At 36.5% G+C, this 14,049-nt stretch overlaps 1 protein-coding gene across 2 annotated transcripts in view; it reads right to left on the bottom strand.

Moving 5' to 3' along the window:
• tws (protein phosphatase 2 regulatory subunit tws) overlaps positions 1-13,531 on the bottom strand; it is a 38,475-nt gene extending 24,944 nt beyond the window's left edge. The window contains exons 1-2 of one of the 2 annotated variants that reach the window (XM_089251382.1): positions 13,376-13,531; positions 9,124-9,189 (exon numbers count right to left, since the gene is read on the bottom strand). In XM_089251382.1, the coding sequence (XP_089107508.1) occupies positions 9,124-9,189; positions 13,376-13,382 (73 nt within the window). In that variant the 5' untranslated portion in view covers positions 13,383-13,531. Of the gene's footprint in view, positions 1-8,937; positions 9,190-13,375 lie in introns of both variants that reach the window. The other variant, XM_089251383.1, reaches the window with a different exon arrangement.
• Positions 13,532-14,049: the final 518 nt, after the last annotated feature.

The raw sequence follows: 14,049 nt of genomic DNA, 5'->3' as shown, positions 1-14,049 counted from the left end.
TTTGTAAATATTCAGATATCTAATCACATACTGCTTCTTAGATTTATTGAGCCAACCCTGGCTTGTTATGAATGACTAGCTGCCACCCAGTCATTCACCGACTCCTGCAAAATGGCATGAGAGACAGGAGCTCTTTAACTCTTTAACGCCCAGACAGAAAACCTGGGAGGGTCGTGAAAATACCAAGTTTTTTCTGTTCGAAGTGAACTCGTCCAAATTTCGGCCACTTTCCCTCTCCCTACCCTTTCTCCATGAGTTTCTATTCATGCCACCCTTTGCATTGACGTTCACCCTTTAATTTCAATGGATTTTCGAGAGATAATTTGTCTACTGAAAACACCCCCTTTCCTCACAGTATTATCTCTTTGTAAAATGCATTGAGTACCCTTAGTCCATTCTCAAGGAACATTCTAGTACATCAGCTTTTAAAATCCCATTGATAGGGCGTTGCAGTTGTCTTTTCCGTTCCCGCCTCTGACAAGAGCTTTCATCTTCTTCCCCGTTGGTGACAAAAGCCCACCAAAACATACTCATACCCCTAGCTGGGCCGACTTGAGGCGGTTATGGGCATTAACCTACTCGGCCGACTTCGGGCGATCTGGGCATTATAGAGTTAAATATAGGCTGAAATGCTTTCTAAACTAAACTGTTTTTTTAATTCTCTTATGCAATTTTTTTTTACTCAAGTTTTTTGACTCATTGGCTGTCCGTAGCCCATTTTTCAAATTTTAAAATGACAGCTTTCTTAAACAAAAATATACTTTCAATACATTTTTTTTAAAGATAAGTATACTTTCAAACTTTTCTTTTATAATTTTAAATATTTTTCATCAGTACTTCATAGCCAAATGAAAATTTCCCAACTATTTTTATTTGGCATTTTAAACACATCACCTGCCACAGGTAAATTTAAGGTTTAAAAATAAAAAATTTTGCAGTAAAAATAGAGAAAAATATAGTTACTGATTGTGCTATCTTTGACAGCAACAATGGATAATTGTTTAACAAATTGAACTTAAGTAAGAAGAGACGAGTGCGTTTATTAAACGCCTTTCTCTTGGCTATTTTTTTTTTTTTTTTTTTGAAAAATATAGAATTAAAAATTATTTCCACTGTACAACATGTCTCAGTCAAGAGGCTCCTGTTATTTCATTAAAAAACATGTTTTAAACATGCATAGCTTTTTATCAGAGTTGAAAAACTCTTCTGCTTTTAGCAAAAAAATTAGAAATCTATTGTCCTACCGTAAAATTGACAAAATAATTCAGATTATCAGCTTGTCCAAGTTTAAAAATAACTACAAAAATAGACAGAAGATGTTGTGAGTGTCAAGCATAAATATCAAGTTAATGATGAAATAGGCAATGAATGTTGCCAAAATGCCATGTTAGATTTGCCTATCTCTTGACAAGGTTAAACTTAATTCTTTTGCCATGAATTTTAAACAAACTTCACTGATGCGAGTACCAAATATACTTGCAAATAAGCAGTTTTTTTGTTGTTGAAAAAGTTGTTCCTCAAGTTGGAGGGGGAGGGAATCAGCTTATAAACAGGTCAGTGTCCGAGTAGAAAATATCGACCAACCCCCCCCCCCCCCCCACCCAATTCATCAAATCATATAGCTACATGGCCTCTGCATGACTAGTTCTGAGATCTGTGACGTCATTAGACTACTTTAGATGACGTCACTAACTAGTAGAGTAATTTTTTGAAGACATGTTCAAACCCATAGAGTTGATGACGCTAAAACTAAAGCAAAAAAATCAAAACTTCATTGGCTTTGATTCCCAGTGGACTTCTATTTTCCAGCCTTCAGATGAAAGCATCAACAATCCTTTTAAAGATTTAAGGAATTTATGGACCAAATGAATGAGTTCAAAAGATAAAGAAACAAGAAAAAGCAGCACCCTAAAAAAAACCAGCATTGCCCTAATGTGCCAGTGGATTCAAAAGGTATGGAATTCTGTTTCACCAAAATCACCAAATCCTTTTTAAAAAGTGTCCCATCAGTATTGTGATGAATAGAATTGAAGACTGCATCCTCTTTGAAAGTGAGGATGCTGATGATACCACAGTTGAAGATGAAAACACAGTTGGATAATCAGAAGAAATGGATTAGAAGGTTCGAGTCATTTTTCATTGTAACTTTCATTTCATGAAAATATGCTAATTTTTCCACCTCTAAAATGCACTGATCCTGGGGGTAGGCTTATACACAGGTTTTAAATTTATTACAGTTTTGGTGGTCATGAAGTGAGGGGGTCAGCTCATACACAGTATAGTTATCAGCAGGTAAAGTGCTCCTAAGAATTTTTTTTTGGTTGCCATTTATTTTAGAGGGAATTTTGTTCATTTGATGATTTTTGTTGCACCATGGTCATTTTCTGCACACGAGGGCTAATTAGACCTATATATATATATATATATATACCATATTGCAAATTCCGAACGGCAGGCTTGTTTTTATACTCATCGAGAATTTGGTGCGCTAACCCCGCGATGGGGGACTTCCTGCAGTAGCAATTTTTTCTATGGTCATGTCGCCGTTTCTGTTGTACCCGTGTCAAGAAAGTTTGCTGACAAGGACGAACCAGGTATCGAATGTGCAACACCTCTAAACATCCTTTGGTACTTTAGGTATCTTATCGACCTGGGCTACCGCACCCAGGTATTTTGTTCATATCTGTCCAATATTGTGAAAACCCATATAGAAACATTAATGCAAAACTTGTTGTGCATATGGTTCCACATGCTATGACCATAACAGATATAACCAAGTTTTTCCATGTCGCTGGGTTTTTCCTTTGTTTGCTCATCTTATTTTTCATCACTTATAAAAAAAATTTGAGGAAGTATGCATTTACAAAATTTTCAATTGATTTTAAATCAAGCATCACATTTTTTTTTTTCATTCCCTGACAACGAATTTGCTGCTTGTTAGACTAAAGGCCACATCACACTACAAGAGACATGTGAGTTCTGATTCTTGGAAATTCTGTGCCATACAAATTCCAGTCACAAAATTTACACAAATCTGAATACACAAGACCTCTGACGTGATGATTTCTGGCATGGGCATTCCCGATAAAATTATGAGGATAATTCAAGTGATGCTATCACACAGCGTTCCTCAGGTTCGCGTAGCCAGCATCATGTCCAGAGAATGTCAGGTGCTAAGCGAAGTCATCCAGGGGTCTGTGTTATGCCCGATCTTATTTACTTTCTACACTTACGATATCATTCAGGCTGTGTGATCCATACCTCTATTGTAATTTGCTGATGGCGTTAAGTTATTCTCTCCGGTAGAAAACAATAGGGGTCTAAGAATTGCATGCCAACAACTTTTCCATTACAATTATCAGTATAAACTCACTTTTTCAACATCAAAAAGCGGATCAATGCATTTGAGTAAATGCAGCGATCCTGAATATTATCAACTAGGTAATGAATCGTTACAGCAAGAATGAAACAGATACATGCATGGATTTAGGTTTACAATGAACCGCATACTGGATTTTACTGAACATTATCAAGGATTAGTTTGCAAAGCTAATAGAATTTCATATATGTTATGTACGGCATACCGCAAATGTGACGGGCATATGTTATCATATGTTTTCTGTGTGTATATTCGCCCGACTCTGCAGTTATGTTCACAAGTATTGAGCCCTTACAAAATTAAGAACATAAAGCTACTCGAAAAGACAGTTCCTTTACCTAATGAATAGCTGGCATGGATAGCTGGTCTTATTGCACTTGACTTGAATTTCTTCTATGCTTGCTCTCGACTTGAATTTCTTCTATGCTTGCACTCGACTTGAATTTCTTCTATGCTTGCACTCGACTTGAATTTCTTCTATGCTTGCACTCGACTTGAATTTCTTCTATGCTTGCACTCGACTTGAATTTCTTCTATGCTTGCACTCGACTTGAATTTCTTCTATGCTTGCACTCGACTTGAATTTCTTCTATGCTTGCACTCTCTGGAATGGCATAGAATCCCTGCAGACCTGAAGATGTGTTACAAGCTAATCCACCAAATGGTTTATCTACCATCGGGACAACCTTTCTTCAATATCATGGACACACAAGCTAACCTACCGAGGCATCACTTCCAAATAAGAATACCAACATCCAGAAGAAAGACTGCCTTTCCATAGGTACAGATACTGTGTGGCGAGCATATGGAACAGTCTGCCATCTGAACTTCTACGCGCCTCCTATGTAAAATTTGCTTCCGTTATTGAGGATTTCAACTTGGCTCTGTGTACGAAGTGGTTTCCCTTCTGACTACTATTCCTAATTATTTTTATCATTTTATTACTTTTCCAGCGCAAGTGCATTCCATACCTTCTGGGTTATTGTAAATAAAAATATATAAATAAACGTAGAACCATGTCATGTCAGAGTAATGCGAAGCTGTTGTGCTGTCACAGTACATAAATTCTAAGCACAAAATACATTGTTCTAATAACTGAAGCTGCACAGTTGAAATTCAATTCAGTGAGCATAGAAAATAAAACATGATATAGATAATGCTACACCAGTCTAGAACTCCACGAGCACTGAAATTTTATCGTTTGAAACACGTGCCCTTGCACTTATTCAGTGAAATGCATGTATATGAAAAATATTGGCACAATGGTTCTGAAAAGCCATGCCAAATAATTGAATAATATTTGATTGTTTTCTCTTTGCTCATGTTTTATTTTGAAATTTCAAAGTCAATAATGATAGCATTAGCCTGAGCAGCTCAATTAAACAGAAAGTTCTACTTCTATAAAAATGTATATATACTGTTGTTAATCTATGGAAATACATGAAAGCAACAGATCCTGAATGAATTATTTGCAGTAAAGGAATTGAAAAAAAATCCAAGAGACCAGAGAAATCATTTCATAACAACGGAATTTTGATATAAATGAATTCCAGATTTTTACATTGGTCCCATGTAAACTTATCTGGGAAAAGTTTTTGCTAAAACAAGATTTTTGCTATAACAGTATTCGTTAAAATGAGAATCAACTGTATTATTTTTTCTAGTGCTTTCTTAGTGTTTGATAAAACTACCTTTAAATTATTGGATTATCTAAAACAAGGCTCAACAAATCCCTTGTGCCAGGTCGCCATGATGACTAAGAAAATTGATATTGGCGAATAAAGTTTTGTTTGTGTAGTTACTAAATTGCAAGCTGAGGGCAGCACAAAATGTTTGGAATTTATAGCAGCATGTCTGCCAACATGAAACAGGATGATTATGCCCTGAAAAAGAAGCACTATTTTGGGCCTTTTTCTTTGAATAAAAAAAATTTTTCTGGCACATAGATTTTTTGCGATTTGTCCAGCCTTGATTTAGAACAAATTAAGCAATTTTCCATAAAAAACCTTTTGAATTATATCAGATCACCATATCATAAGACATGCAGCTATGCAACAGACAGGCCTATGCCAATCGTCAACATCACAATTCACTGTCATCGATAAAATGCAAAATTAATATCCCATACAGTGGTATGAAACTTACTCCATCAATAACAATACAGTTTCACTCTATTTTTAATACCCAATTCAGTTGAGCTGAAACATCACAGAGTTCCTGGAAAAATCTGCTTGACCGTTTCTCTGATTATTCTCAACGAAAAATTTTATTCACCAAAAAGGTGTACGTTATTTAGTCTAAAGCAAAAGACTAAAAAGTTTTAGTCTTCTGCTTTATCGGATTACTCCCCCCCCCCCTCCCCCACTGACTTTTTTTCAAATATTTACATATTTCCCTGACTTTTCCCAAATGTTTTACATAACCTCAGACTTTCTGCATTTCTACCATCTGCATGCTCTTCATAGCAAAGATATGGGTGAAGGTGGTAAAGATTTTAAATAAAACTAGAATTGGTGCTCTTGTGGTCAGCAAGATAAAGCACTGACTGCAAGAGCACCAAATAAAAATTGGCAATTGAGAATAGAAAGGATTTACGATTTAGCGCAGGGTAACATTGTTGTGGACTGGAACTTGGTTTACAGTAGCAACTCTAGTAAACTAGAAATGGATTACCTTTTGGGTTAGATAATACAATTGAAAGCCAACGTAGATGAACCCAAAATTGCAAAAGAACCACGGCTATACACATTTTGAAACTATATGAAGTTCCTTCATACAGTTCCGAAATGCGTATAGCCGTGATTCTTTTATAATTTTGGGTTCGTCTATATCTAGTAAACTGTTCGAAATATCCAGCATTCGGTATGTATCAAAGATGACATAAAATTGAAACTTCAAATCAGGGATGCAAAATCTCCAGCCACCAAGAGGTTCCATCCAGATCACAAATGGTGTTTGGATAGAAAATACATGTTCCCATAGTTGACCATAATCACTAAATAAAAGTATAGGAAATCAAGAATCTCCATGTGAAAATACAGAATTACCTTATCACCAAAAAAGTTGCCAAAAGCAACCAAAACCACTAAAATAAAAAAACAAAAATCACCAATCAGCTGGCAATGAGATGCTTATGAAAATTGGAGTAGATTAAAATGTAATTCCCAGAAAAAACCATTAGCTAGTGAGATGAATATTTATATGGCTATAATTACTTATGGCCATAATTATTGCCAAATTTCTCAAATTATAGTTATAATTATCATATAATAATTATAAGCTTTGAAAATAATGTTCCACTAAATGTATTAACTAGGACTCAGATATTTATGACAAGTCATATTTCGGTCATTTGCGAGCTATTGGTCATATTTTCAGAATTTTCAACTTTCAGGCCACTGTGGTGGTCGAGTGGTTATAGTGCCGGACTCGTGATGCGAGGATCCGGGTTCGAACCCCACAGTGGTGGTCGGCTGAAGTTGGTTTTCTGTGGTTCCCAACTTCAAGGCGCAAATGCGAGCCGATCTCCCCGTTAAAAAGTCTCGCCACAGAGAGCAACAGTCCTACAACAGTAAATCATTCAACCATAACACTTCACTCATAGTTAGTAAAACTGGGGGCAGATGACAGCACTACACATAACAAGCACTACACAGAAACAAACTTTACGTCAGGTTGCACTACACGTACACGCACATTCCCGCATGTACCGATTCGTTGGGGGGTTCCGCGGGGGGGGGGGGGGAGGTGCATGTGTGGTGTAGTAGTAGTAGGTAGGGGCTCGGGGATCCATGATGTTCTTAAGTCAGCCACCTCGTTGGGCAATTTGCCTGTTGTGGCGTTGTATTTGTATTTGTATTTGTATAAGATCTTGTTTTAGTCATTTATTACCAAAAATTGGGCCCTGTGTGCTTAAATTTGAGTGCTCAGAGTAAAATGTGAATGAATTTTACAACTTCAGAGAGAATATTTTCAGCACTGATGGTAGCCACTGTGTGGCCATAGGGGTGATTCACAACACAAACACCTGGGTTCAAATACCACAAGTGGCGCAGTGGTGGTGGGCCAGAGTAGGTTTTCTGTCGTTTTCTAGTTTCAGGCACAAAGAGCCGTGATCTCTCCATTAAAGTCTTGCAACAGATGCTACATCCAGGGCTGCAACTAAAAATAAAAATTGACACTGTCACTACCCATTTTAATGTCCCTCCCCTTAATTTTGAACAAACAAAAAACTAACTTGGCAGTTGGCACCCGTGCTCGTCTCTGTGGCACGAGACCTTTCTGCCCTACTCTAATTGTGGCCTGGCTTACAACTGTGCAAATATGCAAACAATTGCACTTCACTCTTAATTCAAAATACAGATGGCAGAACTAACTTCACGCACAACACTAGATGCACGTGCAAGCTGTTAGGTATGTTTTCTGTATCAGTTTGAAAAAAGGTTGATTAAAAAGGTAAATTGACAAATTTTTTGTTTATAATAAGAAACAATAACTGAAAAAAAGATGGAATAATGGAAAAATGATAAGGTCATGTTATTGAATTTTAACATATTATTTTTGTTCTTTTAGGTCATAAATGCTTGCATAGTTTCAAGCATTTTAGGTCTATATAACTTTTACTTTGAACATATAAACCTTGTTCAAAATAAAGGTAAAAAGGTGCATTTTCATTTTAAAACAAATCGGGACAGCTAATGAATGTTCTGTAAAATATGGGTCGTATGGTCACTCCATGTATACAAGTTCCTGACCCACAAATGGTAGCAATATAGTATAATAGCAATATAGTGGACTGAAAAGGTTGTACACCCCTGCTTTAAATCATCAACAAGGGGATTAGGACAACCATTCCTCATTGATGCTAGAAGTCAAAATAGGATTTGTGTCTAATCCACAGGGACCGCATGGATATTGCAAAGTACATCACAAATAAATGTGATGAGTGTGATCCAAGCAATGTATCCACACAAACAATTTTATCATGCCATATACATAGGTGCTAATTCTCATACTCGAAAAACCTGTAGTTTGTCATGCAACCAAATATTTCGGTGCCAAAAAACATCATACAAATAAAACGGCTGATAAATTCAGGTCTGAGTAATGAGATAGACTTCATTCCAGGCACATGGTTAGGTATTGTTTTGCTTGGACTCTGTACATATATTTTAATTACGTTACATAAATTACGCCATACAATACACATATATCATTTCATGACATAAAGATACAAAGAGCATAATAAAGAAATGAGAAAAAAACGGGACAGGCAAATGGAAAAATCGGCAACCAGACATATCTCATGATCACAAAATAAATGTATACAAAACTTTTTTCTTTCAAGTTAAATGTTACATTATATACATAAAAATTGAAAGCAAATCAAAATTGAACGCACTAGACACATCTAAGCTACAAAAAACTATTTCTAAAAGAATCGTGCCGGTATGAGGGATGGGTGCTACGAATAAATGATTGATATATATATATATATATATATGAACTCATGCAAAGTGCTGCATCAGATCATCGCCCTACAAAATATCAATGTTTACCAGTTAACGGCATGTCCAAGCTTACAAAGAACCATTCGCCATTTCTCCGCAACGCTTCTCTTGAGTCACTCATAAAAACGATTTCGTTTCGCATGTAAATAAGAAGTGATTGCGAATTTCTTAAATTTTTTTCCATACAAAACGCAGTAGTAGGTTAAGTGATTATATTTTTTGCTAAGTACTTGCCTTCAGCCACTTCGTCGTCGAGAGTACCCTTCACTTGTGAAAAACACCACTGTATATCCCCATTGCCTGCAAAATATTTTTAACAAAACAATAAGAAATTTATGAACTTTTAAGAAGAATGTATAATGTCACATGTAATAAATTCAAATAATATAACAGTTGTAACACACAGAAAATATAATATCCAGTTCCAAACAGGGTTTAAGATAGATAAAAAATTCCTTTCGCAAAAAAGGAAAAATGAGGGGGTGGAACTTTAGCAAAATGCTACGATGATAATGATTGATGGTTGGATGTCTACTTGTTTCGTATCTCCTGTACGCATTTTTGTGAAAGTGGCTACCACTTCTTTCGCATTCTAAGATTGTCTACGATTTTCTTTCACATTTTACAAAAAATATGACCTTAGCTTAAACCCTGGTTCCAAGCAATACAAATGAATAAATATGCATTACAGCGAAACAGCTAGAAATCCTTAAGGCGGCTACTTGGTAGTCAAACATCAAGGAAATAGAGGACCTGCTGTGCAATGCTACTGGGGCTATATATATATATATATATATATAGTAAGGGCTGTCTCACCATGACGGGTCACAGCTTTAATACCTTTTAACGAAAGCAACACTGAAATACCACAATAACTATGAATAGGTTCTGCCAGGGAGATTTTTACCATAAAATACAGAACTACAGTAAATCACGAAAAACTATGGAAGTCTTTTTTTTTTTTCAAAAGTATTTGTCTTTTATTGTCGATTCCTCTGAATTATATTATCCTATAGAGTACAAAATTATGTCACACAAAGACCACATCCCTGAAGAATGATCAAGCTGAATTTGAAATGAAGCAAAGAGAAGCCTTGTTGATAGTCGTTGTGAAGGTTTGACTGTTCGCATATCTGTAAGTTGGATCCTGAGGTGGGCCTTTACACCAAAAAAACTTTCAATTACGGAATTGAAAAAAAAATGAATGCAACTAGAGGTTTTATCAAGTTTCTTCGTAACATTTTTCATGCATAAGTTTCTACAAAGAAAGCAGAAGAGGGATGTCAATAACAACCATAGTGATAGCATTGTTCCAAAAAAAATCCAAGAAATTTCATTCATTCTGTGAGTAAAATTCACGGCAACCTGACCAAAGCATAACCAAATGGAGGTTAATTCCCAATGTATGGTATACCTTTCTGTCGCCAAATTTACAGTTGCGGCAAAGCAGCTATATCTCTCACCAACATAATCCTTCCAAATCTTGAAATGTAGATGGCATCACTCTTTCTCTCTCTCTGCGCCCAATTTTATATATCGCCTTAATGTTGCCATTTCATATTGATTATTCTGTGTTTTTACACTAGTGCTTAAACTGTCTTTTCTGTGCCGTTTTCCTCCACTGTAGCTGTTTTTTTCTGGTTTTTTTCTTCTGCATTATGGCTGATCACATCGATTCGTTTCTACACAGTCTACAATTTCAAGGGCTGAGAAGTATTATCGACTTCTGAGAATGTGCCTTATAGAATGCCCAACCTGCCATTTACGAATGAAATGGGTGGCAAGAAAAGATGCAAGCAATGGTTTTTTTGGTCCTGTCAAGTTAAATGTTCACATAAAATGCGAAAGTCTACCCATGGAGACACGTGGTTTGAAAGCCTGCTCATGCTCACAACTTTTTGAAAGTTACCTACTTGTGGGTGAAGTGAAAAAAATTCTCAGATTTCTCACAAACTCCAAATGTCAAATATAATAAGTGAGTTTTTACTGAGAATTACATGTGGAAGCAGTAGTGAATAAAAACATTGTTCTTGGTGGTCCTGGCGCCATAGTAGATTGACGAAAGTAAATTTTAAAAAATAAAATATAACCACTGTAAACGAGTGAGGGGTAATTAGGATCTTGGTAACGTGGAGCAACAAATGCTTTGTTGAAGTGATTTTAAACCAGGGAAAAAATGTGCTATCAAACGTGTTGAAAAATATATATACTATCGGGAACAATAGCAATCTCTGGTTGCTGGAAATTGTAGACCTGTCTTGACGATGGTTTTCTTCACTTCACCACAAATCACAATGTAACACTTCAAATTCAAAGATCCAGAAATTGATGCCTATACTAATACCTATGGCACATTAATCAAGAGCTTGTTACGTGGTGTGCATCTCTGTAATTAACAATTCAATTTGTACCTGGCTGAGATATGGCTGTCTTCATACAGGCGAAAATCGACCACATTTAAACAATTTAATAAAAAGTCACGATCTCTAAAAATAGCATAGAGAATGAGGAGAATGTGATGAACGTTCATTATGATATTTATTCAGGAACAGATGCAGTAGGGTCCGCCACGACTTTGGCGACTTTTTTCTCACGATAAGTCGCCAAGATCGTCATAATGCTTCTCTGGATTGTCGTATTCTTAACTTTTCCGGTTTCGTTGGGTGATACCAGATGGCGCTAGCTTCGCCAAACAGGATTTTTTTTTTCTTCTTTTGTTCACCGTGTTTTTTCAAAAATTCTAAGCAGCCGTTGTTCCATTTCCAGCGCGTCTCTCTCTCTCTTTGATTATTATTCCGCCCTTCTGTAGTCATTACAGATTATTATCTACTGCTCAGGTTGTATCATACCGTTTTATTATTTCGTTGTATTTATTAGTTATTCATCCATTGCCCTGCCTTCCGTTTTATCGGTTTATTATTTAAAATGAACCTACAGAATTTTTCATGCCCGGATCCGTTTATTAAAAAAAAGGTCCGGGTTTTAATGCATAGAATATTTATTTATTCAACATGCCCGGATCCATTTATTTAAAAAAAAAGGTCCGGATTTTAGTGCATATAATATTTATTTATTCAGCATGCCCGGATCCATTTATTTAAAAAAAAGGGTCCGGGTTTTAGTTTCAATACATAGAATATTTATGCCCGGAATTCCTTATGCCCCGATCTTTTTATTATTAAAAAAATGGGCCAGGTGTAATTTTTTTTTAACTGATATTTTTTTCAATTTTTATGCTTGGTGGTTTCTATGATGTTTTGCACGCTGATGTTTTTTTTTCGGCGTCCGTAGTGTCTGACGGCATTGGAGACTCTTCGTCAGGCCATCAGACATGTGTGGCGCCAAATAATCACCAAGTGGCGGACCATACGACAGCTGTTCCTTCATTCACATGCAAATGCGTTTTTGACAATATTTAGTGAAAACTTGCTTTTCAGCATCAGAGGTGTTTTTACCATGTTTTTAATCATTTTTCAATGTTCTAGCAATAACCCTAGCACAGGGGTTTTCAACCGGTGCTCCGTGAGCACCTCCCAGGGGCTCCGTGGTAACTCGAGAAAAATAATATAGATCAATAAATTCAGTAGATAAATAAATAAAAGAGGCCTACAGGTTCTCTCTGCCATAAAACTTATCTACAAAAAAAAGCTCCTCGAGTCAAACAGGGCTTCGCCATAAAAATTATATCCTGGATAGCACTCCGCGAGTCAAAAAAGGATGAGAACCGCTGTCCTAGCACATAGTGCCACACCTGCATTTGGCACTACGTGCTAAAACAGTAGCTAAATACAGTATATTGGGATTTAACCTGTTAATTATAATACCATAATTTGTGGCTATAATAGGCCCATCGTAAGGCACACAAGCGAATCCAATGCCACACGTATTACTAAATTCATAAAGGTGAGGAGGTATCGTGCAAACCTTGGTTCATGATTTTGTGTGTCACAATCACATCATTCAAAGTAACGAAATCAACCAGGATACAGGCAATTATTGCCATTCAACTCAGTTATTACGTAACAGATACCCAATAATTTCATGGAGGGGTGCATCGAGCAAACATAGTAACGACTAATACAATAAAATTACAGAGAAATTCATTTAAATTGCTCTAATGAAAGTTCGAATATGTTATAGATGTTCCCAGCGTTTCGAATCTAGTCGATTTTAAGCGTTTCATACTGCTTAATTTACATTCAAGAAGAAAACAGAGCGAGAGCAAATGTTTCGGCAATGAATCGGTAAGGCTTCTTCACACATGTGCTCGGCGTTTATCACTATGTTGACCTGAACCATGTTGTACACAGTCCCTGGCACAATGAATGCACACAATCATCGGAATAAATACGTAAATAAAGGAATTCGACACGACTGATCACCTGTGCTTTCCCCCAAACTGAAGTGATTGGATGGATCAATTAATTTAAACAAGCACACACATTGGGCAAAATTTTTCGAGAATCGTATTTATGGTAATTAGTACCTGCCATAATTGGGAAACGCTTTTCCCTCTTGCAGAAAATCTATCGAAGATAACTTGAAAATTTCCTTTTTCTAAGCCACCTTCGGCATTTATTACACAGTAGTACCATCAACAGGGTTGACACATTATGCGGAAAATGGCGTTCAAATCTGTGTTGCCAAACCGGCCACAACAAGAGAGTTTGTTGGAAGAACATTTTCGTCTTTTTTTTTTTTTCCGCTCAAATCATGATGACCATACATACCGTTTTTTGCGGTATCATTCGGGAATTTTCACGTAGTCAGCCCTTAGAGGAGAAAATAATATTTACTTATATAACTTATATTGCTTCTCAATGAAGAGTCAGCCATGCCAGCTTTTTTGTAAAATGGGTTTTTTTTCATGTTTTCAGGGCGAAGCCAACTTCTATTTTCTTCACAGAAATCATCTATTAAATTTACCTTCCCAACTCATAAATTACATAAAGGCGCGTATACACTTGCCCGCCGATCTTGCAACGCGAGACCCCCCCCCCTGTAGCGGTCCTAATCGCCTCGTGGGTACACATACTTCCTTTGTGTTCCTTTCTTTTCTTTGTGTTCGTGGAAAAAACCGATTCCAGGTGGGTCCAGTGAAAACAGCTCAAGAATCATTCGCAACACCGTACAAATTACTGAACAACCAATTGCGAATGC

Source organism: Pholcus phalangioides, unplaced genomic scaffold, assembly GCF_987345545.1.
Source record: "Pholcus phalangioides strain wild (caught in Gottingen) unplaced genomic scaffold, Ppha-v1.0 ptg000024l_1, whole genome shotgun sequence".
NCBI classification, from domain to species: domain Eukaryota; kingdom Metazoa; phylum Arthropoda; class Arachnida; order Araneae; family Pholcidae; genus Pholcus; species Pholcus phalangioides.
The sequence above is the reverse complement of the archived record's forward strand: the minus strand, read 5'-3'. Positions and strand labels throughout refer to the sequence as shown.